Source organism: Natator depressus, chromosome 13, assembly GCF_965152275.1.
Source record: "Natator depressus isolate rNatDep1 chromosome 13, rNatDep2.hap1, whole genome shotgun sequence".
In the NCBI taxonomy this organism is placed as follows: domain Eukaryota; kingdom Metazoa; phylum Chordata; order Testudines; family Cheloniidae; genus Natator; species Natator depressus.
The window spans coordinates 15,548,085-15,575,324 of record NC_134246.1 but is presented as its reverse complement, the minus strand read 5'-3'; the positions used below and the strand labels follow the sequence as shown (position 1 = coordinate 15,575,324).

The 27,240-nt window shown below is 40.2% G+C and overlaps 1 protein-coding gene across 3 annotated transcripts in view; it reads right to left on the bottom strand.

Annotated features, from left to right (window-relative positions):
- Positions 1 to 2,523: 2,523 nt before the first annotated feature.
- NFATC2 (nuclear factor of activated T cells 2) overlaps positions 2,524 to 27,240 on the bottom strand; it is a 131,495-nt gene continuing 106,778 nt past the window's right edge. For 2 of the 3 annotated variants that reach the window (XM_074969979.1, XM_074969980.1), the window contains exon 10: positions 2,524 to 7,499. In XM_074969979.1, coding sequence (XP_074826080.1) covers positions 7,444 to 7,499 — 56 coding nt within the window. In that variant the 3' untranslated portion in view covers positions 2,524 to 7,443. Of the gene's footprint in view, positions 7,500 to 16,025; positions 16,114 to 27,240 lie in introns of all 3 variants that reach the window. The other variant, XM_074969978.1, reaches the window with a different exon arrangement.

Genomic DNA, 27,240 nt, shown 5'->3' with positions numbered 1-27,240 from the left:
ACTTAACTGTTACCAAGAAATAATGGGTTTTCTGGGTACCTTTCCAGCACAGCAGTCTGAAAATGTACCTTTTAGTGTGTCCAGAAAAAAACTGCACAGTTGGGATTTAGATGAACACAAATTAAACGGATCACATCCCCAATAACTGTAAACTGTGTATATGCATACTTTGCTCAAATGGAACTTAAATTTGTACCATTTTGTAACACTCTACAGAGCATCTGTTAATTTGGCCTGTTTGGTTCTCTTACTAGGAAAACAGAAAATGACTGTTGAGAGCTAAGGATGGACTTTATTATTTCTTTTCACTATGTAATTCAATCTGATCTACAGAAACCGGAGAAGACCTTGATTCAGAGGGACATTGAGTCTCTAGTTTGCAAACAATGGTGCCAGTTCGGAAATCTTTACTCATACTAGCGTGCCTGAAGAGCTCCACTAAAGCAGTCTCATCGGCATTATTCGGGAGAGTGAAGGTTACAAGATCAAGCCTAATTACTGTAAATAAGGTGATACAGGTATTTAAGAACACACAAACACACATGCTGCAGATGTTGTCCTTTGATTTATTGCTTAACTATCATAGTACAAGCTATATAAAAATATTTTACAGATAGGAAAAATCATTGAATTGGAGGTTAACAATGTTTTGCATAGGAATGTGTGTGATATAAATCCCTCTTCACTTTTTAAACATAGACTTTTGCGCAAGCAGTTTAGTAGTAAATGTCTGTTTGTAAGTCATTTGCTCACTTCAGGAGAGTATCCGCATTTAATGCAGAGTGTTAGCTGAACATAGTTACTTTTAAAATTGATTTACTTACTTATTGCCCAATTATGCCACCCTTACTGACACTGAATAGCACCTGACTACACCCATAGTCTCCAACCTTCCGACACCCATTGGACTACTCATGTAATAAGGTACTGCTCAGCATGAGTATGAGCATTGCAGTCTAGTCCTTAGTACTATTTGAAAATAACCCATCTACTCTACAACGGATATATGGATTGTTTGGAAACTCAATATATCCATGTAGCATCTGCATAGGTCATTATTGCTGGAATCTTCCAGCTTTTCTGTAGCAGTTTCAGGGGAGTTAGCGAAGGAAACTCATAATATAAACTTTTCCCCTGATTGCCTTTCGTTGGCAGCCTATATGATCATATACAGCTACCAGCACCTGCATTTGAAACTTTATTGCAACATTAGTCAGGTACCAGTTTATTTCTTTGGATTACACACCAGGAACAATTAAAAAATAGATAAACAAATCTTACATATCAGAGGGGTAGCCGTGTTAGTCTTGATCTATAAAAGCGGCAAAGAGTCCTATGGCACCTTATAGACTAACAGACGGATTGGAGCCTAAGCTTTCATGGGTGAATACCCACTTCGCCAGATGCATGTAGTGGAAATTTTCAGAGGCAGGTAGAAATATGAAGAAACTTTGAAGAAACTGCTGAGCTTCAGTTCATTTGCAAATTTGACACCATCAGCTCAGGATTAAACAAAGACTGTGACTGGCTCGCCAACTACAAAAGCAGTTTCTCCTCCCTTGGTGTTCACACGTCAACTGCTAGAAGAGGGCCTCATCCTCCCTGACTGAACTAACCTCGTTATTCCTAGCCTGATTCTTGCTTGCATATTTATACCTGCCTCTAGAACTTTCCACTACATGCATCCGACGAAGTGGGTATTCACCCACGAAAACTTATGCTCCAATACGTCTGTTAGTCTATAAGGTGCCACAGGACTCTGCCGCTTTTACAAATCTTACATAGACTATAGTCAAGAGATTGATGCTGGTTAAGCAAATTGTTAGCAACTGTCATTCACTGGGGTTACACAGTAGCACAGGTGTAAGAGAAAGGTTTGCTAACTTGATGTGAAATGTTCAAAGGAGTGGATAGTTCATATTGTATTAAGAGCTAATTGGTACATTGGTATCTATCCCTTTTCATATCAAACTAAATGCTTTAGAATTGCATGTCTGAAATCATGGACAGTACAAAAAACACACCACAAATTCCATAGGAAACAATAAGTAACTGAGTTTTGGGGAATCTGTGGTTCACTTTTTCTAAATCCAATGTGGGCACCTCTCCCAATTCCATAAGCACAAACAGTATAAATAACAAACATTCAATGTAGATACTAAATTGAGCCATCACATAATTTAAAATGGGTCAAACCTAGTGGTGTGTGACCTAGTTTTATATCTTAAATTTAGGCAGACATTTTCTTGAATCCATGTAAGAAACAATTGTTCTGTGATAAGTAGCAATTTGGAAACTGATTCATGGGAAAACAAGTCACATTGAAGTATTTAGAAAAATACCGTGTTCAAAAACACATTTGGAGTCTTTGGAACACTTATCAAATACCAACTTGAAATCATTTATCTTATAGGGGAAAAGTTCAGTAACAAATGCATAGAGAAATTAATCCACTTGGAAAAAATGCAAAACAATCCTTTATAAATACCATTTCTAATGCAAAAGATGCTGCATATTTGGGGCAGATAAAAAGCATAGACACTTTTATTTTTTAAGATATGGATTACAAAATATATTAAAAAACATGCTAGCTAATTTTGAGAACTGTTTTAGATATATTATCAGGCAGCAGCATTTTTATACAATAGAGAATAACATAGTGCTGTCTTTGGAAATATACTACATTCAGAAAATGGTGTATTCCTACAAGAAGAATGAAGTAATACATATTTACATGGATAAAAATAAAGCAAGTGCAAAAAACATGGCTCTTCTACATTCTTTCTACCAATAAAAACACATACAATAGACACTTTCAATCCACTGCCGCTGTTCAGATCTTACATTTTGCTCATTCTCATGGAGAAAAACAAAACTGGGCTGCATATTTCATTGCAAATCTCTTCACAAGCAAATACTCCCCTGGCAAACTTTACTTACAACATTTGTAGCTGACATAAAATCTTCCTTATAGCTGTCAACTCCCATTACACTCTCAGATTGTTTATGTATCAAGAATGATTATTTTATTTTATGTATTTATATAATTGATGCAACAGTTTATAGAAGTGCATCCTGTAATTCGCAGCCAAAGCTAGGATGGAAAAGTGTGTGTGGGGGAAAAGACAGCTAGACGAACTTTGGGTTCCAATGAGCCCCATGTACTTAGCATGGTATAACATTGATGGAAAACGCATTAGAGTTGTTCACCCTGAGGACAGTATATTTGGAGGGCCTTTGGTACAATAGCAGGAAGGCACTGTGGTGAAACATTCAGATAACTGAGGAAAGACAGAATTTCCTCATGTGCAAATATGGCTATTTTCCAGATAAAGTGAGAACAAATTACTCACAAATGCTATTAACTCTTCCAAGGTGAACCTAATGTTTCTACAGAGAGAGCAAGAGAGCAATTTTTATTTATGTAACAATATTAATACTGGAAAAACGCTGCTCAGCAAAACAAAAAAAAAATAATTTAGTACTATATATTTTGAAGCTATTCAGCATAGCTATAACATTTTTGAGAGATAAAACTGCATAACTCTGTGTCTTAGGATCCTCCTTCTTCTCTCCAGAAATAAATATGATGTTAGTTAAGACTATATTATTTATCGAATGTTTTGCATGTAAAATGATGAAAAGCAGATACAGTAGTATAAGCAGACTACATGTAGCTGTAAATAAAACCACTAAAATGTAGTCTATATTATATACATGTATGAAGAGCCTTGATCCTTTAGCTGACATCATGCGGGTACAGTGATCTGTCCCTTTGGTGCCAGTTGCAGGATTGCAACCCAAGTATATAACATATGTGTGTATATGCACATACACAAATACATCTAATTAGCTATGTGTTAAACTTTAGGAAGAAAAGCATCCAGCTTAATGCAAGCAGCAACAGAACCCTTGAAGCACATAAAAATTACTATCCCACCCTACCCAGCCTAGCTCTTGAAGGAAAATGTAAGATCAATGGATTTAAAAAGAAAAACAAAACCAGTCTTCCACCAAAATAGGAGAGAGAGCATGTTTAACAGGCAGATCCTGCAATGTGACTTCTGTGGAACTCAACATGGGTGTCACATTGTAAGGATCAAAGCCTTAGTTCCTGTGTGGTTTATACATTAATGTATCATGGAAAGAAAAGCCTAATTATGTAAAATGGGGAAATGATGCAGGATGCTCAACTGATAATTTAGGGGCGTGCCAGAACAGCTAGGCACTCTTAATGGGAACACCTGTACCATGATTTCACATTTCATCTGAGTAATTGCGTGTTGAGATGACCAAGGTTTCTAGTGGATTTCTGTGTGCAATTACCCTATATACTTGTCCAAGTCAGGCATGCATTTATTTGTGTGCATAATGCTGTTGAAAACCTGTCCCTTTTGGGGTTTTATTTTTAAACTATCACCTAATGAGTGGCAGTGTTTTTTAGAACATGCCATCTAGCCAATTTATTATGTAAACAAAATAATTAGTTCACATATTTCTTTGTGCTGCTTGTTAAAATCCAACAAGAAGAGAGTCCATATGGGAAAAAAATCTGCCAAGTAATTTTTGTGGTAGCTTTAAATTACTTCTGTGCACAAATTGTGTAAAACTGGAAAACTCCTTTGGACTACACTCTTGCTCAAGTAAAGTCAGCTGAAATAAACAACTTGTGCAAGATGACTTTGCTCCTTGAGAACCAAGACAATTCGAAACAATGGGATGTTTTGCCTGGAACTGTATCTGCCTTAGAAAGAACCAAAGATCTTGAATAGCTCATGGTACACTGCATTATTAAAGCAAGTTTTGAGGAAATTAAACATATTAAAACAGAGCACCTAGAGTTGTTGAATAATATCCAATAATTCCACTACATCTAGGTCATTTTTAATTCATCATATTCAAAGCCCCAGGCTTGCTCCCATGGAAGCCAATGGCAAAATGTCTATTGACTTCAGTGGGTACAGGACCAGGACTTGATACTTTTGTGGTATTATTTACGGATGGAGCATGTGTAGCTGGCTATATGAATGGCAGACTGAAATATCCACTGCTGGCAGTATTGAGTGACAGTCACCTTTTGTATTGCTGAAATGGCATATGGGAAAATGATCTTCTCAAAAAGATTCTAATCGTACAAAGCAAAATACCTTCCAAGAAATGCTCCTGCTTGGTCTGTGTGTTACACTAGCACTGTATACATGAGCAGTATATGTTTGACCCACCTGAAAAAAGAAGACGCAAACTTCATGAGCAGGCCACATATCTAATCAACTTTTCGATTAGGAATAGAAAGGGGCTCAAGCAAGCCACAAAATTCTGTTCAGGCTATAAACCCAGACTTTTAAATGACCTAAGAAGGTTTGAATCCAGGCTTTTGGTTTTTCCCGTTTGCAAAATTCTGATTTCAGATACTCCAAAGATCCCGGGTTGTTTAAGATCCAAGATTTTGGTTCAGGTCAATTTCTTAATCAGGCATTCTGAAGCTATGCAAAGGCTTATATCCTGGACAGAGTTAGTGAAATGCTATCCACTAACTCTCTCCAGGATATAAGATGTTGCATAGCTTTAGTGGTAGAATTTAGTGGCAGAAAATATATATTTTAACAAAACTCACGAAGAATAGCTGTGCAAACCCAGTATTGATTCTATGGGGGTCTATGCACTTATCTTTCTTGCAGCATTGGGCAAACATTCTACAAAAGTTCTGCTGATCTAATATTTTCATACAACCTAATTCATGCTGTCACCATGTAGACACATGGGTACTGGCAATCTGTGCTTTGAAACCCTTGAGACTTTAGCTAGTGTGCCTTCTAGAGCAATCTTTAGCACTGCAGATTTCCTACAAGCACTCTTAAGGATATTGATTTCATTAATTGAACAAAAGATTATTACATATTTGCAGCAATATTATGGTTAGCCCTTAATGTATTTATATTATCCAGGTATGATATCTTTTTATTATGTCACGGAAGCAATAACACACTAAAAATGGAAAGCATGAAACTTGACAAGCTTACTAGCTGTGCAACTGCAAATGGCAAATATTATCCATATTCTGTTTCTTATTGTGATTAACTTTCTTGAGCACAGTATATTCAAACTATGTGTTAGCGCTAGAAGTCATACATAGCTAACTTATTAGACTAAGAAGGAGGTTCAGCCTTTCTGTAAATTGCTGCTGGCTTTTCAAAGCAAAAGAAAAAAAGACAAATAAATGTGTGGCTTCTTTTAGATGTAATTACTTTCCCCTGCAGCTTGCATGGTTAAATGTTGTGGCTTCTAAATGAGAGCAGTTACGAATTGAAGGCAGGTTCTACATGAAAATAAACAGCAGCACTTTACTAGAATAAAAAAAATTAAAAGCTGTCAATGTATTGGCTAACCACTAATTTGGGTCAATCACAAAGTCTTTTGACAGGCATAATTCTGCTTGAATTTTGTAACTCCAATAGATGCATCCGCTTCATTTTATCAGGGGTTATTTTAACTTGGGCTGTTCATTAGAAATTTGTACTTGCTCTTTTAACTTAATTTTCTTTAAGCATCCCTCGCCTTCAAAGGCACATCAGCTCTGATTAAAAACAACAAAGTAAGTCTTGGATTCACGTGTCAACTACAGTTTGGTGTGCCGAGCACAGGAGTAGGAGTCAGGAAAGCTGGGTTCTGTTCTCAGATAAGACTGAGACTTGGTCTACTCTAAAATATTAGGTTGACATGGCCACACCCTTGAGTACCATAGCTTTGCTGACCTAAACCTCGGGATAGATGCAGCTAAGTTGATGGAAGAATTTGTCCATTGACCTAGTTGCTGCCCCTGGGAGAGGTGGATTACCTACAGCGATGGAAAAACACCTTCCATCAATGTAGAACCCATAGTGTAGACGTGGCCTGACTTGTGCAAGTCACTTAACTGCTGGGTGCCTCAGTTACCCCCATTGGTAACATTGGGAATAATAATGTGTAACCTGTGTTTGTAAAGGGCTTTGAGATCTGGATGGAAAGGTGTTGCTATTTAAATGCAAAGTGTTGTTAATCTTATATAAAACGCAGGCTCTCCCTCTACCCTTATTTCCCATCCCCACTGAATTAAGTGCTAATATATAACCACACTTGTTGTAGAACAGAGCTCTGGAGTGACGCCTTTCTTCTCCCTTATTGTGATATCTATATGTTTTTGCAGCAGGCAAGACACATACCGTGTTATATGAGAACAATACAATCTTTGGACTAAAGGAAGGGTGTCCTTTTGATGTTTACAGAGAGAGGTGGCGAGCTGCTTAGTCAAGGCTGTCAGCTTGATGCCAATACATTGTTCCTTGCATTGAATTGGTGCCTTGAGATGAACGATTAAGGAAGCAGGAGGTTGAAGGGGCAGTGGAAGGATCTAAACAGGTCAGTTATGGAAGGATTCAGTAAAAGTTGTCTCACAAATCTCTTCTTCTATGTCTGATTTCTGGCAGGGAGTCCAGAAAACTCCTTCCTGATAATTTCATTAACTGTGAAATGAAAAAGCGGAAAGAGATTTAGCATGTTCTGAAAGTGATGGGAATCCAAAGCAATACGAGCAGGTTTTGCTATTAAGTCTCAAACATCCTCTTGACATTTTATAATGATAACACATCTATTATTAACAAAGAACCCAAACACTCACATAACTCAGTTCCCAACTGGATCACCAAAATGTGCACATGCCTAAACTGAGTAACCACATGCTCTTATTTGATTTACACTTTGTCACTCAATCCTGTCCATACTGTTTAACCCCATTTGTTGTGTCATGTCTAAAGTAGGGCTTGATCCTGTAAACACTTACTTATGGGTGTAGTTCTAGATATTAGCATACTATTTACTATCCCAGACTATGCCTAGTTGAAGTGGTCACAGGATTGGGCTTTAGATGGTAAACATTTTGGGACAACACCCATGTATTGCTGTTTTTCTATATTGTGTTCAGCACATTTCAAGCACTATACAATCAGAATGACCTTTTGTGTCCTGTGATCATGCATCTGATGTCCCTTGCGTAAAATAATTATTTTCCTGCTTCACAGACAAAAAGTCCCAAAGAGTCAGTGGATATTGACATTCTTACCAAGATGAAGTAAGAAAAATTAGAAAAGTGAAGCACCAGATTTTGGGAAGTGCATTTTTACACATGCCAAACTTGTGTGCTTGGATTGAAAATTCTGTGCATGTAAGTCATGTGCAAAAGTATTTTTCTGAAAATCTGGCCTTAAACATATTTGTCGCATAGTGTATTTTTCCTTACAGCACAGAAATAAAACTTCCATGTTCCATGCCTCTTTATACAATTATTACTCTAACCTCCTGACATTGTGTGCTGGTGATTAATAATAAAGACCAACAGAATGCGTTAGTGTACTCCCATCCTTGCTTTTCTATGCAAAAACCCAAAACAGCATCATTATGTGTTACCATATACAGTAGAACCTCAGAGTTATGAACATCTCGGGAATGGAGGTTGTTCATAACTCTGAAATGTTTGTAACTCTGAACAAAATGGTATGGTTGTTCTTTCAAAAGTTTACAACTGAACATTGACTTAATACAGCTTTGAAACTTTACTATGCAGAAGAAAAATCCCCCCCCCACCTTTTTTTAGTAGTTTATGTTTAACACAGAACTGTATTTGACTTTTCTGGGTTTTTTTGGTCTCTGCCGCTTTTTTTCCGGTTCCAAATGAGGTGCGTGGTTGACCAGTCAGTTCATAACTATGGTGTTCAGAACCCTGAGGTTCTACTGTAGTATGCAGTGTTGTAGCTGTATTGGTCCCAGGATATTAGGTAATATCTTTTATCGGACCAGCTTCTGCTGGTGAAAGAGATACACTTTTGCACTTACACAGAGCTTTTCTTCAGGACTGGGAAGCGTACTCCCACATAGTTGTTATTGGGACATTTAGTGCAACCTATGAGGTACACCACATGTAGTGATAGGCATGTGTAGGATCCACGGATTTGAAAGGTGTGTTGAGAGGGGGAAGGTTTTCCTGAATCCCCTCTTCTGCCCTTCAGACAACCCCTAAACCCCTCCAAGCCCATCAGAAGAAGAAAACTCCCCGCACACCAGGACATACCAACTGAAAGCGGCATCAGACCCTGCCAGAACAACTGATGCAAAACCTACAGACATATCTCCACTGCTAAAATGGAGATAATGGGAAGCTATCTCATTTGTATCTGGCACAGCAATTATGTATGCATATTTTTGCCAGAATTTGCTATTTGTGGGTTCAGTTTAACCTGTCAGAATCATGGCAATTGCATTTGCAAATAAGGTGCATAATTATGAAGATATGGGTATCTCAATCTATCTTGGTAAATTCTTGTTAAAATCATAATAACCAAATATTCAATTTTAGAAGCCCAGATCTATGATCAAAATTACTTCAACTGCTTGTGCAAATTGATTATATGCTCACAATAGTAAGTACGTTACTAATTTTTGCATGCAATTACTGGGGATGCATTACAGATGGATTAGTCCAGAACACCAGATCCAAACTCTCTTCTTGGCCCAAATCTTTGGCAAAAATTCTGATTTGGATCCATGTCCAGATCCCATCTCTAATTGCTCTTGCAATCACAGGCACACTTTCTTGCATGGGGACTTAGAACTGCCATTTGATTTTTTGTTAGAACTAATTCTCTTAAAACAGTATGTATCCTCTGCCCCAAGCCACTGTACAGAGAGTGAGCGAGCGAGAGAGAGACACCAATTTAGGAAAGAACTTATGCTCATGCTTCAGTACCCTATCTGAATAAGGAGATGCTTTTCTGAAGCGGGGTTAGAAAAAGATAGAAATACACTGAACCCTTTTTAATTAATCAGAGAATGAACCTAACAATAGAATAAAAATCCAGTGCCACATGTTAAGATTCCATAGAAAATGAACCTGGTAAGGGCAAGGACTGCTTAAAAGAGGCAGTGCCAGTGTAACAAACCAGCTGGTGTTTTACTATACTAGTGTCCCTTTTGAAAAAAAACTGTGGGTGCAGTGATCGCTGCTTTATTCTGCAGACGGGATTTGGACTCCCTAAATTCTCCCCCCACACCGATGCAGCAGAACAATATTAAGTTCAATGCATTCAGGGCTTCTCCGTGCACAGAAAGCCCACTGGTAGTACACCTCAGAATTTAGCACGTCTTCCTAATTCCAGTCAGGATATGCTTTCATGTGCCTGACCTCGCTTTGATTGGTGGAGGCGCCAACTGAAAAGCAGAGGTATGCTAGAAAAAACTATTATACAGTGAAGGGGATTTTTACCATCTCCTTGTGCCTAAACTTCCACCTGCCATATCTTATCTCAGCTTCTGCCCATAACTGCTTGTGCAAGTTCACTGAAACGACTGTATAGCTGAAGGTTATTAGATCTGTTGTGGTTCTGAGGCTTTGCAGTGTAATCAGACTGCCAGTGGGAGGTGAGATTGCTCTAGTTTCATGCAAAACCGACTTAGGCTCAGCTTAAAGGACTTCCTGTTTTCTCTACCCAGGAAATGAGAGGAGCAGATCTTCAATGGAAATTTTTCATAGCCTCTGACTGCTAAAAATAGCAGTGAGGTGAAAGAAGTGGGCACCGACTCTACGGGGTCATTTCCTTTATAAAAAGGAGTGGGCTGAAACGGCAGGCTGAATTATTTATCAACACGTTTGTTCATTCAGTCAGTGTCTCAAAAACATATTGTATGTGCATTTCCTGTCAATTTAATACAGCCACCTCAGATGGAAACATCACATTCTTCCTGATGACAAGAGGTCATTTCAGTCTAGGGACGGCTAATATTTTAGCTGAAAACAAAAAGGTGAAAAAGACTTACCCTATTTGGAAAATAGACCTAAACTAATCTTTTTAAACTTACTGGGGGAAATTCATCTGGGATGCTGAATTTTTTTTCATTTGTTTCTACAGCTAAAAATAAAACTCAAGGAAAGCAAAATCTGCAGGACAGGGCTGCCAAGCTAACAGCACAGCGACAGGAGAACAGCTACTATCTGGTCTCCAGCGCAAATATGGATGAGACTATAGCTGGTAGGTGCAAAACAGTGTGGACAATGTAGTGAAGCAGTTGAAATCTAGTGGTTATGGGGTTTATTTGACAGTCAGCTTCACTTTCTCCCCTGCATGTTGCATTCATTTGCATTGCAGGGTTTTATTGGCTGAGGTGACAGGGTGGACAACAGCGACTGTACAACAATAAAACCAGCAGAGCAACACAGTGAACCAGACAGCTTTGTAACCTGACTGGTTACCGTTTCTTGGACTGCGGTGGGGCTTCATGGGTGTAAGGAAGAGCAGAGGTTTGTCTGTGCTATGGCAAGTCAGGCTTCTGGTTCCTGAGGGCTGCAGAGCAAACTCTCATTCTTGTATATATTTACTACTAATGAAAGTCAGCATGAGTCAATAAGGCTGTAAATTAAGCTAGCCAGAGGCTGCTGTCTTCTTACTATAAATGGGCCTGATCCACAACACTGCAGCTTTAAGAGAAGGACAGGCAATCCTGTTTGTACAGCACCTTGCACAACTGGTCTAAATCTGGGGCTCCTAAGCACTACTGCGTGACAAAGAAATAAAATAACAGCAACTGGAGCCAATCTTCCCAGCTCAGGGTTATCTCGACACTGGGCTGAATGAAACCATTCATGTTGAACCTGTCTTCCCTAGTATTTTGGGAGAATCTGAATCCATATCCAGATCTGATTGTAGTGACCTGAATTTCTATTGTGGGCTGAATGGGAGCTACAAATCCAGACACACCCAAACTTTGGAGGAAGTTTGCATTCTGATCTGACTTTCATCTCTAAATGTCTCTCTTTTTGTGGTAGCATAGGCCTGGTCTACACTACACCATTAGGTCGACGTAAAGCAGCTGACATCGACCTCATTATGTCAGTGTACACACTACAGCCTTGTCCCACCGATGTAAGTGCTCTACTACACTGACATCATAATTCCACCCCCAGGAGAGGTGTAGCGCTTATGTCGGTGTAGTCGGTGTAGACACTGTGTTACTTATATCAGCTGTTGGCTGTCTTGTCAAGAAAGCTGGGCAGTTAGAGCCCAGAAGCCTCCAGCTGCCCACTCCCAGCTGGGCTGCTGCCTGGAGACTCCCTGCTCAGGGAGCTGAGAAGCTCAGGCAGCTGCCTTCCGCTTCCGCCTGGGAGCTGGGAGGCAAGAGCTGAGGGCATAGCTGGACTTCCTGTGGAGAGCTGCGCAGAGCTGAGAGCCCTGGCTCTCAGCCCCTCCCACCCTGCCCCTCTTCAGTCAGTGGAAGTGCTCCGGGTGGGGATGCGCACCACCGACAGAAGAAGGGTAGTTATCGTGCTGGCTGTAAGTCGACCTATATTAGGTCGACTTACAGCTGTAGTGTAGAAATGCCCATAGTTAAAATATCCAGTATAGGGTGGACACTTCCACATACCCAGAATACATTCCAGTATTTCCAGGAATGGCGTGACCCTATCCCTGCTGACATGACTTCACATGCACTGTGCAAGTGAAATCACACTGCATGAGGAAGCCATTTTGAAGACCACCTTCCCCCCTCCCTCGCTGGCGTGATCTCATACGCATGGTGCATGCTGGTGGGGTGAAGGCGGCATGCCATTCAAAATGGTTTTCTCCGTCTGCACAACCACATCCGGTTTTGTCTCAGAACCAGACAGGGGCCAGACCTTAGCAAAAGAGGACTGTCCAAAGTAGACTAGACAAATGGCTGGCCTAGTCCAGTGTCGGAGTCCTCTGAGCCCAATCACACTACTCTTTGGCTGAGAGTAAACAAAAATGATCTGACTAATAAATAAAATGTTATCATCTTAAGGTGCCTGTTGTGTGCCTGCTTTGTCGTGTACTGTCACCTATGTTTTAATGAGAAGCCAGAAGAGCTGCTAAAACAGGACAAGCCACATTATGAGGACATAAGCAAACATTATGAAAATTAAATAATAAAGAATGAACATTTAAATAATATCTGATGTCAGCTGAACAGACCAGGGAAATTCTCAGGCTAGAATTCCTACTGCAGCTTATCCTTGTGTGTGACTCCATTTAATATGGAATACATGAACAATAATACTTGGAGTTCCCTGCAGTAGCTACAAGCAACAGTATGGCTCAAACATCATGCATTACTGCAGTCTGCATTACTTTGGGTTAGAGTTAGTACTTTACTGTCCAGTTTTCCAAGGGCCTTCAAAACCATGACTGCAACAATGCCCTCTCCCCCATATTTGCACATGCAAATAAGCACCTGAGCAAAGTGAGACAGTCGCTTTTCTATTAGATTCCCATTTGGCACATGCAAATGTTGGCTGTGTCATGCACAAATACTGAGCCATATTTTCAATAGGATGGTTGTCATTTTGTGAGTGCAATTTGCACTGGTAATTTTGCTCTTCACTTGGATTATGGGCATGAATTGAAGTGCTGGCGTCTTCAGTGACCTGCTTGAGCATGTAACTTGGATTGTTACAGGCACAAGAAGTCTGATTTGCAAGTGCATGATTCACTATAAATACAAACTGTACACGCAAAAAAAAAAAAAGCCCTTTGAGAATTTGGCCTTTGACTTTTTTTAAATCATATTTTTAATTTTTAAGGTAATATACATAAAAACCACAATAAACCATTGAAAAGACTGTAACTCTGAATGTGTTGCAGCCCTGATATACAATCCTTGGACTCTGTAAAGATGCAGCAAAGTTTGGTATGTTGTGCATAATCTGCCTGAACAATGGGAGGTATTAGTGTACAGTGGGTGAAATTCCCCCAGTGTAATAGCAACCAAGCCACTCCCCCCATCCCCTCTCAACCCTCCTACATTCACCAGCCCAGTGAAACAGGTAGTTCTGCTGCATGGGGGGTGAGCGGACTGGTAGACACGGGGATGTCAAATCATCTGCCCAGCCCATATAGGTCAGCACGGAGAGGTGTTGGGGACTATACTAGCAACAGTACTGATTCAGTGGTCACAAACACCTACGTTAAGGGATTGTGGTGTGGTCACAGTGGTGGCTAGTGCCCTTCCTGAGGAACGGATTCTGCCTCTTCATGTGCTGCATCGTCTCCCTGCACAAGCTTGTTTATTTGGTCTCTGTGCCAGGGGGTGGATTCCATCCGCTCTGATTTTGACATTATGGATCCATAATGCATAGGAAGGGCTTGTAGTTGGGGGAATCTAGACAAGACCTGGGTGCTGTTGGCAGCTCACCACGGACATCCTGCATGACCTTGGGCAAGTCACTTAAACTCTCTGTGCCTCAGCTCACCTGCCTAATGGGGGGTGTGTGTGAGGATAAATTCATTAATGTTTGTGACGAGCTATTTTACTGTGGCCTTTATGAGCCTAGACAGATAAAACCCTAAGAGTCAAAATCCATATGAGAGATCTGAATTCTTTTCAACCCTCAGTTCAGGTGTCTATTTTTGTTGCTTTACAAAAGGTCAAGTCCACATTACACAAGGTAGATCCTCAGCTGGTGTAACCTGGCATAGCTCCACTGGAGTCATTGTGGAGGGGTTTAAATTACAGATGGCTACACCACTAGAAAAAGAGTCCAGAATTGAATGTCCCCTTGACTTTTCAGTTTAAATCTGTATTATTGCAAAAAGGCTGCATGTAAATTTGTAGTAAAGTAGCTCTTTGCAAGACAAACAAAACAGGGTCAAAACTCTGACTTGCAAAACTCTACTGTGCCAGGCTTCTGCTCAGAGCAACTTTTAACAGATGAGTAATAAATCCCTTAAAAAAAAGGGGGGGGGGGGGTGTTAATGATAGAAAACACCCTGCCTAACTCATTGCAACAAGGAAGTTAGTGGGAACTGTAGTATCCATGTATACATTCAAGTCTTGCCAGTTAAAAACAGTAGAAGCCTTAAAGGATTCTTGCTAGCACTTTTACTGTGAGGATGTTAACCAGCAATAGTACAAGGACTGCTATTGTATTTTTGCTGGTTAACATCCTCACAGTAAAAGGACTGTTATTACTAATGGCATGGGCTGACGATGCAAGATCCCAAGTTTACATGCACATGATAAAGTCACAGTTTTAATAAATAAATATATTTTAAAAAATCAAACCCCCTCTTGATAAATAAATTTAAAAGCTTGAGCCAGCAAATGAAATATCCAAGCAAAGATTTTTTTTAAAAAGGGGTCATGGAGTTCTCAATCAAGCAATGCTCCATTCTAAGCAGTGGGCCAAAGTCAGACTTGATTTAAGTGGATTTGTGGCCACTTAAAGTGAGCTTGATTCTCTTGTCACTTAGGACCCTACCCAATGATCATTGAAATCAAAGAAAATACTCTCACTGGCCATGGTGAGCATTGAGTCAGGTCCTTGTGGCTGCATAAATCAGAAGTAATTCTTAGTCACATCACTCCAGGCCACCATAAAACCAGGGCAAGTGAGAGGACTCTCTTGCCCAGATGGAGTCCTGTGACAGTGAGGTCTGCAGGATCTGGCCCAAAATTCTCACTAAAGGAGATGAAACTAATCTGTATTGCAGGATAAATTCCCCTCTCTTCTGTGTGCTGCAGTTAAGAAATCCTGCTTATTCGTAGACATTGCCAGTGGTTCTGCATGTGAAACAAGTGCAGACTATGCCTTAAGGAACTGACTGCATAAAAGAGACCCACAGTGAGGAGTGGGGAAGACGATCTTTCCTCACAGTTGTAGAGTGACATGTTTGCTAGGAACACAGTTTGATACACCCAGGCGAACTGGGCGTTCTAATGACACAGAGTAGCCACCAAATATAAATGTCAATATGCTTATACACAGAGCATGCACAATCCAATGCCTCTTCCCTGCCCACCAAGCCCCAGATATTTCAGGAAATCTACAAGGTATATAAAATGGAAGCAAGAGGAATTTAAAAAAAAAGATTTAAAAGCTTTTAAGCCAAATTAAAAGTGGCAGGATTTTTAATTTTTTTCTTTTAAAATAAGTATAAGGTTAAGAAAACACACAGCTGGAGAAAAGGCAGAAAAATATCAGTTACCTTTTACTTTGATTGCTTGGATCAAAGATCACAGTCATTCTGTTTCATATAATGTTTTGTATCCAGCTAAGGTGTGTATCTATCAGCTCTGAAAAAGATTTGCAAAACCATTTTTGAGAAAAAAATTGTAACCTTCAGCCTATTTCATAAGGCCAAATGTTACAGTTATCGGCTACTCTTTCATAGTGTGTCTTGGTTTATTAAACGGACATTTCGGCATACACAATACACAAGGCAGAACTTAACCGCTGACCTTTTATTGCCTCAGATCCAGCACTCTATTTTACTGGGTTTTTTTGCATTTCCTAACTGATAATATCTAAAAATGAATATTAAAAATTATTCTGCTAAATGACCTTGATTCAAACTGTATGAGAAGTGCCAATAATTTGATCTGATATTTCTGAGGCACAGGAGCTCCATGTGTGTTATAAGCCAGGTCAAAGACTAGTCACTGCCTTTTACAGTAATTCCATATAATTATCATCTTAGTGGCCCAAATGAAACATGATACAAATATGCCAAATCTAATCTCAGCCTCTTTTAGATTACATGATGGCCATGTAAATGCATTAGATTTTTGCATTATCTATGAAGAACAGGAAAGTTATGTGCAAAGAAATTCTGAAAGTTACATCTTTGTTTCAACCACAAAATGAGGTGAAACTTTTTTCTCATAAAATGGCCATACTTTATAGTCAGTTTCTTTTTATCTGTCAGATCTCTTTAGATTTCTTTTAAATTCATTGTGAAAGCCTTTGGCTCCTATTTAAACACAGTGCAGAGATTAAAAAAAATCATCATAGTATTAAAGGAATAAAAATGCTCTTTCAAGAATAATCTAATTTTGAGATTCAGAAATGTCTTTGCAGTTGGATTTCAGTTGGCTATATATAGAAGAGAAATATTTTATTTGGCTCCCTAAGATGGTGCAGCCACATATTATGTGCTTGATCCTACCATTCAGTATATGAAATACGTTATACCCTCTGTCTTGGAAAACTATCTTTTGAACATGTGAGCACATCAACTTCCTAAGGTACAGACTCAGATATATCAGAATGAAGGAGCCAAGCACCGGCAAGCTACACTGGTAAAAAAACAGGGGGACTTACTAGTTTTGTAAATAACAGAATGAAAGATACATTCTGGGATCTAGAAAGAGGTACTCAGCTCAGACTCATTGAATTACTCCTAATGTATTCATCTGTTACAAAATTCAACTCCCTAGTTTAAAGAATACGCTTGAACCCCACCTGGACCCATTCCTCCTTCTCCTCCCCATTAGCTGTGTGTTTCCTCACTCTCCCACCATCCCTCACATAACAAGCTAGGTTGTTAATGTCATTTAATTAAGCAAACTCTTGAAACAAGATAGATATTTAAAAGTAAATGGTAATTCTGCCTCCATGCCCAAACTTTATGCCAGTTTAAATGGACACAAAACCCATCCAACCAACAAGATCTTTCCAAGAATCTCACATATCATCTAGAAAGCTGATGGAAAACAGAATCTAAATACATTGCACTGCAATGAAGTAATATTTGCACTTGTGGCTAAAGCTTGGCTCGACCTAGATTAATATCAAAACTCTGATCGAGTTCAGGGGACCTGGATTTGGTCCAGAATGTTTTGAATACCCTCTAGTTATCATACTTCCATAGGGCTACTTGCAAAGTAAGGAACAAAGAAGAGAAAATCGATATTGTGCTACTGTACCCAGAATTATTAACAGGAAGCTGGGCAGGTCTGTGAGAGAAGAGTGAAAAAATGTCTGTTCATTTCAAACCCAAAATCTCCTGTGTGCAGAATGCATCACAAGTATTGAGGGAAAATTCTAGACAGATCAGTAATTTGTTCACATCGCTGATTATTAGGCCCTAGAAATCCAGAGTGGATTTTGCATAGTTCTATTATTGTCAATGTCCCTCCTGACAGGGAAGCTGGGCATCACTCGTTTATAAAAATTCACCCTTAAATGTGTCACTAAGAAGTGTTACCTTGTGGTTAGAGCACAAGACTAGCTGCTAGCACGCCTACGCTTGGTTCTCAGCTTTGCCACTAACTTGTCATGTAGCTTTGGCCCAGTCACAGAGGCCAACATTCTCTGAAGTGTCCACTAAGGGTCTGATTTTCAAAGGTACTGAAGTGCCTAAAGATGCAGATTAGCACCTAATGGGGTTTTCAGAATTGCCTGTGCAGGTTAGATGCCTAACTCCTGGAGCCACCTCTCTCCATCTTTAAGCATCTAAATACATGTGCGAATCTGGCCCTAAGTGCCTAAGTCTTCAGATGTCCACCTTGAAGTACTCAGGGCAGTTTGCATAAACTTCAATCAAGTTATTAGTGCTCAGTACCTCTGAGAATCAGGCCTTAGATGTTTCAGTTTGGACATCCAAAAATTGAGGCAACTCAGATTAGGTAATATGTTTGAAAACTTGGACCTTAACAGCTCTATCTCTGCATTTACTCATCTTTGAGATCCTCAGACAAAAGTTACTACCCAGAAGTGCAGAATACTATCATAAACAGCAAACAGTCTGGGCCAGAAAAGTGGTCCTTAAAGGCATTTTCTTCTCAATGAAGTAAGGAAAAAATGAGTGTATAAAGAGAGAAAAAAATGGAGCTGTTTGCCAGAGCATAGCTAATTTGAAACTTGCACTGGCCCCAGACTCCATTCCTATAACTGCTTGCATAGTTGTTGGATTCCTTTACTGTTTTGCCATGCTTCACATCAGGCAAATAGTTACAGCCTTGTAAATTAGTAATAAGTCACACCTGAGTTTGTAAGTTACTGGTTAAGTCATTACACTTTTGTGGCCAGAGGGCTTTCACACAGTTAAACTGGTTGTTTAATTCTGTGGAAACCAGTTTATTAAGATCCCACAATAAGAGGACTGAAATCTCAAGTACAAACAGCAAATGGGGGAGAGGTGTTATTTATAAAGTCCGAAGTCTCCGCTGGGAAAAGATAGCAAATATCACATTATGAAGAGTGAGATGTTAAGAGTTTTAAATGATAATAAAGGGTTATCTGTGGTGGTTTCAGTTATTTAAATGTTTTCCCTTTTTAAGCCCACTGGATGCCAATGAATTAAGGATTCTAGACTGCTTCTCCATGAACTGGGAATAACTGGTGCTGCAGTGTTTCTAGGACGCACACATTAACTTGTCACTTAACTTTTCTCAGCAAGGGAAGGTTTGTTGATTTGCAATTGCAAAGCAATTTTTGTTTCAGAAGTGTGATTTCCTGTTTGCTTGATGGATTACAGTATTTCATCATTGGTTTCTCATAAGAAGATTCTAAGATAGGCACAAACTCTGCCTACACATTGAGCTGGAGGAAGAATTTGCGTCAGCTGGAAATCAAGAAAGTGCACTTTCATGCAAAACTTTCATGTACTTTCCCTCCTTTCCTACAAGCCATTAGGTATTAACATATTGTTGCTGGAGGTATCTTGAACTGATTTGGAGACTCTATCCCTCTAATGCCCAGAAAACTATCATATGGGGGCTGAATTTATGACTCTCAATCATCAGGGGATGGGGTGGATCAGCATGCCATGCCAGTCACAGGGAATATGCAACTCTACAGGTCTTTCATAGAATCATAGAATCGTAGAATATCAGGGTTGGAAAGGACCTCAGGAGGTCATCTAGTCCAACCCCCTGCTCAAAGCCGGACCAATCCCCAGCTAAATCATCCCATCCAGGGCTTTGTCAAGCACCCTTTCCTAGCACCCTTCTTCTGAGTGGTCTACAGCACTGCATGTACTCAAGTGTGGGTAGACCACAGACGTTCAGTATGGTACCAAATACAATCATTGGTGTTCCAATCCATGAGTCAGTGGAGTGAGGTACTAATCAGTGTGAGTAAGGCTCTATACCACAATCAGGCCCTGTATAATTAAGGAGCAAGACTCCTTAATCACATCAAACCTCTAGACCAGTGGTTCTCAAAGCCGGTCCGCCGCTTGTTCAGGGAAAATCCCTGGCGCACCAGACTAGTTTGTTTACCTGCCGCGTCTGCAGGTTCAGCCGATCGCGGCTCCCACTGGCCACGGTTCGCCGTTCCAGGCCAATAGGGCCTGCGGGAAAGGTGGCCAGCACATCCTTGGCCCACGCCGCTTCCCGGAGCCCCCATTTTCCTGGAACGGCGAACTGTGGCCAGTGGGAGCCGCAATCAGCCGAACCTGTGGACGCGGCAGGTAAACAAACCGGTCCGGCGCGCCAGGGGCTTTCCCTGAACAAGCAGCGGACCGGCTTTGAGAACCACTGCTCTAGACAATCATGCAAAGAATGAGGAGCCTAAATATTCCATTTATAGTGCTTGACTGTTTGTCTGTTCAATCTTTATATAAGTTAGGAAGACCTACATGATGGACTGGAAAGTGATTCGAAATCATCATGTGGGAGTTCTGGAAGTGTAAATTGTGACTTCAAAAATATATATATTGCCAGTGGACACCTGAATTGGATTTGGTGTGATGTGGAAGTCCAGCACCTCCTTGCGGATTTGATTTGTATTAGCTAATACCAAAGTTTTTTTAAAAACTTTATTTCTGTTTGCATATGTTTAGATATAACTTTCGTTGTGCAATTGTTTGATGCCAGGGTGTTTTAGCTGAAATTGTAGTGTCATGCAACTGGCTCTCTGTGATTGATAGTAGTAAGTTACTTTACTGAGAAGAGATTAAAATGGAGTTTAGTTTTAGTTAACTTGTGATGAGATCAAGTGAAACAGTCCAAGTAGTACACTTGCTCATTGAATAAATATGTACAAACTTATATAGAAGTGGGGGAGGTAGTTGATTTCCTTAAACCAGAATGCCTGGTTAAAGCAATACACAAGTGTTTACTTTCAGCAAACGGACAGAAGCCAAAGAAGGGACATAAACACAGGACAGGAGTCTCCGCTGGTATGTCTACACTACCCACCACATCAGCGGGCAGCGATCGATCCAGCGGGGATCGATTTATTGTGTCATCGACCCCCAAGCGCTCTCCCGTCGACTCCTGTACTCCATCGCCGCGAGAGACACAGGCGGAGTCGACGGGGGAGCGGCAGCAGTCGACTCACCGCGGTGGAGACACCACGGTGAGTCGAGCTAAGCATGTCAACTTCAGCTACGTTATTCACGTAGCTGAAGTTGCGTAACTTAGATCGATCCCCTGCCCAGTGTAGACCAGGGCTTGGTCACTCCTATTTTAGGCTGATGTAACCCTATTGCACTGGTGTAAACTGGAGTAATGCAGTGGTGAATCATGCTTACACTTGTCTATGAGTGGATATGTTGAGCCCTATCAGCTTGTTAAATAAATGCTGAGATAAGCTGTGCTGTTCGCTATTAACAAATCTTACTTGTAAATTCAAAACAGCAAAACCAAAATGGATTTAGGGGGGAGGGATAGCTCAGAGGGGGGAGGGATAGCTCAGTGGTTTGAGCATTGGCCTGCTAAACCCAGGGTTGTGAGTTCAATCCTTGAAGGGGCCATTTAGGGATTTGGGGCAATTTTGGGGATTGGTCCTGCTTTGAGGAGGGGGTTGGACTAGATGACCTCCTGAGGTCTCTTCCAACCCTGATATTCTATGATTCTATGATTTTTGCTACTGTAATGTACACCTCTTGTCTTAAGTACTAAGGCAAGTCCCAGCAGTTACCACAATGCCTCTAAAATAGCAAGAGCTGGCAGGAAAAGCACACATACTAACCCACTGCTGTTCACTTGTCATTCTGCAGTTTCATACAGTCCTAGACTTAACCTCTTTGGGAGGAGGCAATAGTAGCCATTTAATGAAGCATTTTAAAAACGAGAAGGAAAAATGGACTGGGAAAAGGGCACTTTTGGCTGAAAATAATTATGGCATAGGAATCAAAAAAGGTAGCTACTGCATGTTCATGTGCATCCACTGCTTATGTCTTCTAAGTGCTGTTACTTATTAACTTTTCTGCCACAAACAAATTATTAGAACATATATTTCATTGGCTGGGAAACAAAACCATTATTTTTAGACAGTTTTTTTAAAATAGATGTACAGGCAATAACCTAATCTGTCCTGTCCTCTCCCAGCCCGAAAGCACCAAAGCGTTTCTGGTGATTTCCATTTAGTCACAGAACTAATTACTGGGCCACATTCTGCCACCCTTACTCATGCTGAGTCATCCTTTATTCTGTAAGAAGCCCTACTGTTAAGGCACTTAACTTCCTTAGGGTCCATTGAAAATCTCAGTCTTAAACTGTATAAAATCTGTTCTTGTGTATATATCCCACTCCCATTACACGCCCTCCAAAAGATGAACATTTTGAGCTTTAGGCTACTAATATTAGGACGAGAGTTATGATCCATAATAGAACCTTGTTGTGAAGATACCAGGTCCAGTGCATGTGCAGGTATTAGAATATATGACATGCCCAGAGGATCTATTTATTGCAGAAGCTTGCTAAAACCCACCAAACAACACTGTAATTTCAAGAAAAAAACTAAAGACTACAGGAAACCAGCACTACATCTGTATTTGCATTTCATCTAAATAAGGTCTGAAACCTTTTACCAGCAAATAGTCTGAGATGATAAGAAAAATTTATATCCATCATCCAAAGAGTCAAAACTTTCAGTATGAGTAAATTGTGCTAGTGAGAAAACTTTTGTTTTAAGTAAGAAAAAAAGGTGCTAATTACGAGAAACTACATTGAACTCTTCATTGTACAGTAGCAGATAGATCATTTTATTTTTGAAGGCGGGATTAAGAGTTATAAGGTTGGGTAATTCCCAACCTCATAATAGTAGCAATAATTTAAACCAATGGGGCCCTGAGACTATTTTAAAAATCTGGGCCCAATGCTTTGGGGACATCCCCTCCAGATTCTAGGTCAAGACTTTGGAACAATTAAAGAAGAGACTGCCCCAGAGAATCTGTCTCAGGTTTTAATGAGCCATTCCAAATTATACAACTGTACAAGACTTTGTGCTATGTGTATACCCATATAGTACAGGCAAGACCAATAAAGCTGTATTCATCATAGAATCTCAGGGGCATGGTTTAAGAAGTGTCCAGTAATTGTCAACTGTATGACAATCTACAGGTCTATACACTTGCATACATGGCCTGCCTATGACCCTGCATTTGTAACTTGTATTGAATATATTTGTGTTTTTGTTTGTTTTTACAAGAAGCACATTACCCATCTCTGGCTATGATTCTGGGTGAGTTTCAACCCAACTAGTACAGGTTTTCGAACTCTATAGTAATAAAACACCCTCCTCTCTAAAATCAAAGCGATTGCTAATGTCTGGCATGATCTCACTGGAGAATGGAGTACATCCAAAGACAATTGTCTATTATATGTATAGTCATAGAATCAGAGAGGTGTAGGGCTGGAAGGGACCCAAAAGGTCATCTAGTCCATCCTCCCATGCTGATGCAGGACCAAGTATGCCTTGACTGATGTTTGTCCAACATGTCCTTAAAAACCTCCAATGATGGGGAATTCCTGATCTGTTATCAGGTTCTCCCCTCATACTTCTTTTCTCAACACTAAACATATCCAGTTTTTTAACCTTTCCTCATAGGCTGGATTTTCTAAACCTTTTATCATTTTTGTTCCTCTCATCAATTTGTCCACATCTTTCTTAAAGTGTGGTGCCCCAAACGGGATACAGTACTCCAGCTCAGGCTTCAGCAGTGCTGATTAGAATGGAACAATTACCTGCCATGCTATACATCCAACACTACTCTTAATACACTCTAGAAAGATATTATCCGTTTTTGCAACTCCACATTGTTGGCTCATATTCAGTTTGTGGTCCACTATAACCCCAGACCCTTTTATGCAGTACTGCATCCGATGAAGTGAGCTGTAGCTCACGAAAGCTTATGCTCAAATAAATTGGTTAGTCTCTAAGGTGCCACAAGTACTCCTTTCCTACCTAGCAGTTATTCGCATTTTTTGTATTGGTGCAGTTAATTTTTCCTTCCTAAGTGAAGCACTGTGCACTTGTCTTTATTGAATTTCATCTTGTTGATTTCAGACCAATTCTCTAATTTGTCAAGATCATTTTGAATTCTAATCCTATCCTTCAAAGTGCTTGCAACCTCTCCCATCTTGCTGTCATCCTCAGATTTTATAAGCAGGATCATCATTTACTATGGGCAAGGTGGTGGTGGTGGGGGGCAGTTCTTCCCAACCTTAGTTTGTCCCCTCCCCACTTTTCATAGGTCTATAGGCTCCATTTTTTGTCCTCTTCCCCCACCCCCAGAATTTGCAAGATAAAATATAATCATATGTAATGTTCTAAATGCTCACAAATGATGTCCCTGTTTATAAGCATTCTCTCCACTCCTTTATTCAAGGCACTGAGGAAAGTACTGAATTGTACCAAACCCAGGACAAACTCCTATGGTACTACACTAGATGTGACCTCCCAGTTTGACAGGGAACCACTGATAACTATTCTTTGAGTATGGTTTTTCAACCAGTTGTGCACCCATTTTATAGTAATTCCACATTTCCCTAGTTTGCTTATGAGAATGTCACGTGGGCCAGTGACAAAAGCTTTACTAAAATCAAAGAAAATAACAGAACGCCACTAGCCATCACCTGCAGCCCCCAACTAAAACTTCTCCAACTCACTCTCACAGATCTTGGGAGACAGGCCAGGCCTTGCTTACAGACAGCCCCCCAACCTGAAGCAAATACTCACCAGCAACCACACACCACACAACAAAAACACTAACCCAGGAACCTATCCTTGCAACAAAGCCTGTTGCCAACTGTGTCCATATATCAATTCAGGAGACACCATCACGGGGCCTAATCACATCAGCCACACTATCAGAGGCTCATTCACCTGCAAATCTACCAATGTGATATATGCCATCATTTGTCAGCAATGCCCCTCTGCCATGTACATTGGCCAAACAGGACAGTCTCTACGTAAAAGAATAAATGGACACAAATCAGACGTCAAGAATTATAACATTCAAAAACCAGTCGGAGAACACTTCAATCTTTTTGGTCACTCGATTACAGACCTAAAAGTTGCAATTCTTCAACAAAAAAACTTCAAAAACAGACTCCAACGAGAGACTGCTGAATTGGAATTAATTAGCAAACTGGACACCATTACATTAGGCTTGAATAAAGACTGGGAGTGGATGTGTCATTACACAAAGTAAAACTATTTTCCCAATGTTTATTTCTCCCCACTACTGTTCCTCAGATGTTCTTGTCAACTGCTGGAAATGGCCCACCTTGAGTATCACTACAAAAGGTGGGGTTTTTTTTCTCCTCTCCTGCTGGTAATAGCTCACCTTACCTGATCACTCTTGTTACAGTGTGTACGGTAACACCCATTGTTTCATGTTCTCTGTGAATATAAAATCTCCCCACTGTATTTTCCACTGCATGCATCCAATGAAGTGAGCTGTAGCTCACAAAAGCTTATGCTCAAATAAATTTGTTAGTCTCTAAGGTGCCACAAGTACTCCTTTTCTTTTTACTAAAATCAAGATAAGTCACGTCTACTGCTTCTGCTCTATCCACTAGGCCAGTAACCCTGTCAGAGAAGGAAATTAGGTTGGTTTGGCATGATTTGTTCTTGACAAATCCATGCTGGGTATTACTTATCACCCTATTATCCCCTCGGTGCTTACAAATTGATTGTTTAATAATTTGTTCCAGTCGACTGTATTTCTGCAGGGAAGGCTGCTTAGATGGGAATAATGTTTGTTTTGTAGAGTGGGGAACTAAATGAAGACAGAACTATAAAAAACGTTCATAGTGAATCCTGAGACCATACCAAGTCACCATTGCCCTTTCAAAGTGCCCTTATGGGGACAGCAAGATTCCTTTCCAAACCAACAAGTCTAAAGTTCTTCCTGGTGTAAATACCAAGAGACAAATACACCCATTTCAACAACACATTAGTAACATTTTGGATCTTCATCTTTTTCTCAATGACTAAATAAATAAATGAACCCATTTAATAAATGTTTTGTGTTTGTAAAGGAATGTTGTTTCTGTTCATATAAATTGATACTCCGAGGCTCAGAAGCATGTGGCTTTTCCCCCCCCATAACAGATATTAGTCACCAATTAGGATTGCCCAACTTCTGAGTTCTTTTGTAAACAAATATCCATTGTGCACATTGGGACAGATTTTGCAAAAATTATAGCTTTGCAATTTCATGCTTAATATGTGCACCCAGTCCACAGCTGTATGAGAAAATCCGGCGACTGCATACACAAATGTAGTTATTTCCAATCACCTAGTTTGCACATGCTGTTGTAGTAATTATGAACACATATGAGAAGCACAAATTAGCACCCACGGGGTATGATACTGCAAGTTGCTGAGTGCTGTCTGCCAGGTACTAAGGCCCAGATCCTCAAAAGTATTTAGGCACTTAACTACCATTGAAATCAGTGACATGCCCAGCAATCAAATGGAGTTTAGGGGCCTAAATCATTTCAGCTCCCACTGGGAGATAGGCACTTATCTGGATCAGGCCCTCAAAGTTTTTCAAAGTCTGGCTCATACTATATCTCTTGCTCTGTATAATCTATCAGACAAACACATTATTCAATACACAACAACAATGGAAGTGCTACTCTAACAATTTGTAAGAGTCATTACAAATCATGGATTAAACAGAGGTGTGAAGGGTTGGCAATAATAAGAGTAGGTACACAGACCCGGCTAATTAGTCGTGAGGTGATGTTGCCTCCTCATGGTTTCAATGCAACATCATCTTGATGAAGGCTATTGATGTAATGTTGCAGCGTTGTGTCGTGATAATGCAGTTCTCACAACAGGGAAGTGCTGCTTTGTGATGTGGCAAGGCATGACCAGAACATGTCAGTTTTTTCTTGAGGACTTGGGCCTGTGCTATGGAAATTGGTCTGATAGGTGACTACTGCCGGTGTGCATAGCCCATGGCTAAGTGCAGAGGGGAAGGACCCCGAGCCAGCTGTCTGGGGAAGAACTCCAAAATCAATCAAAAGAACAGCTGTAAATTCTAATTACCACACTCCCATAATTTGTGTGACTGCAGGTGACTTGGCTGTATAATGCACCACACACTTAGGCATTTGTCAGCAGCTGGATGCAGGCTCAAATGGTATTCTACAGTATAGCATGCTTTCCTGGCATCTATTTGCAGCCAGTAGTAACAAGCCTCTGGGATGGAATTACCTTCCTGGTCATGTGGG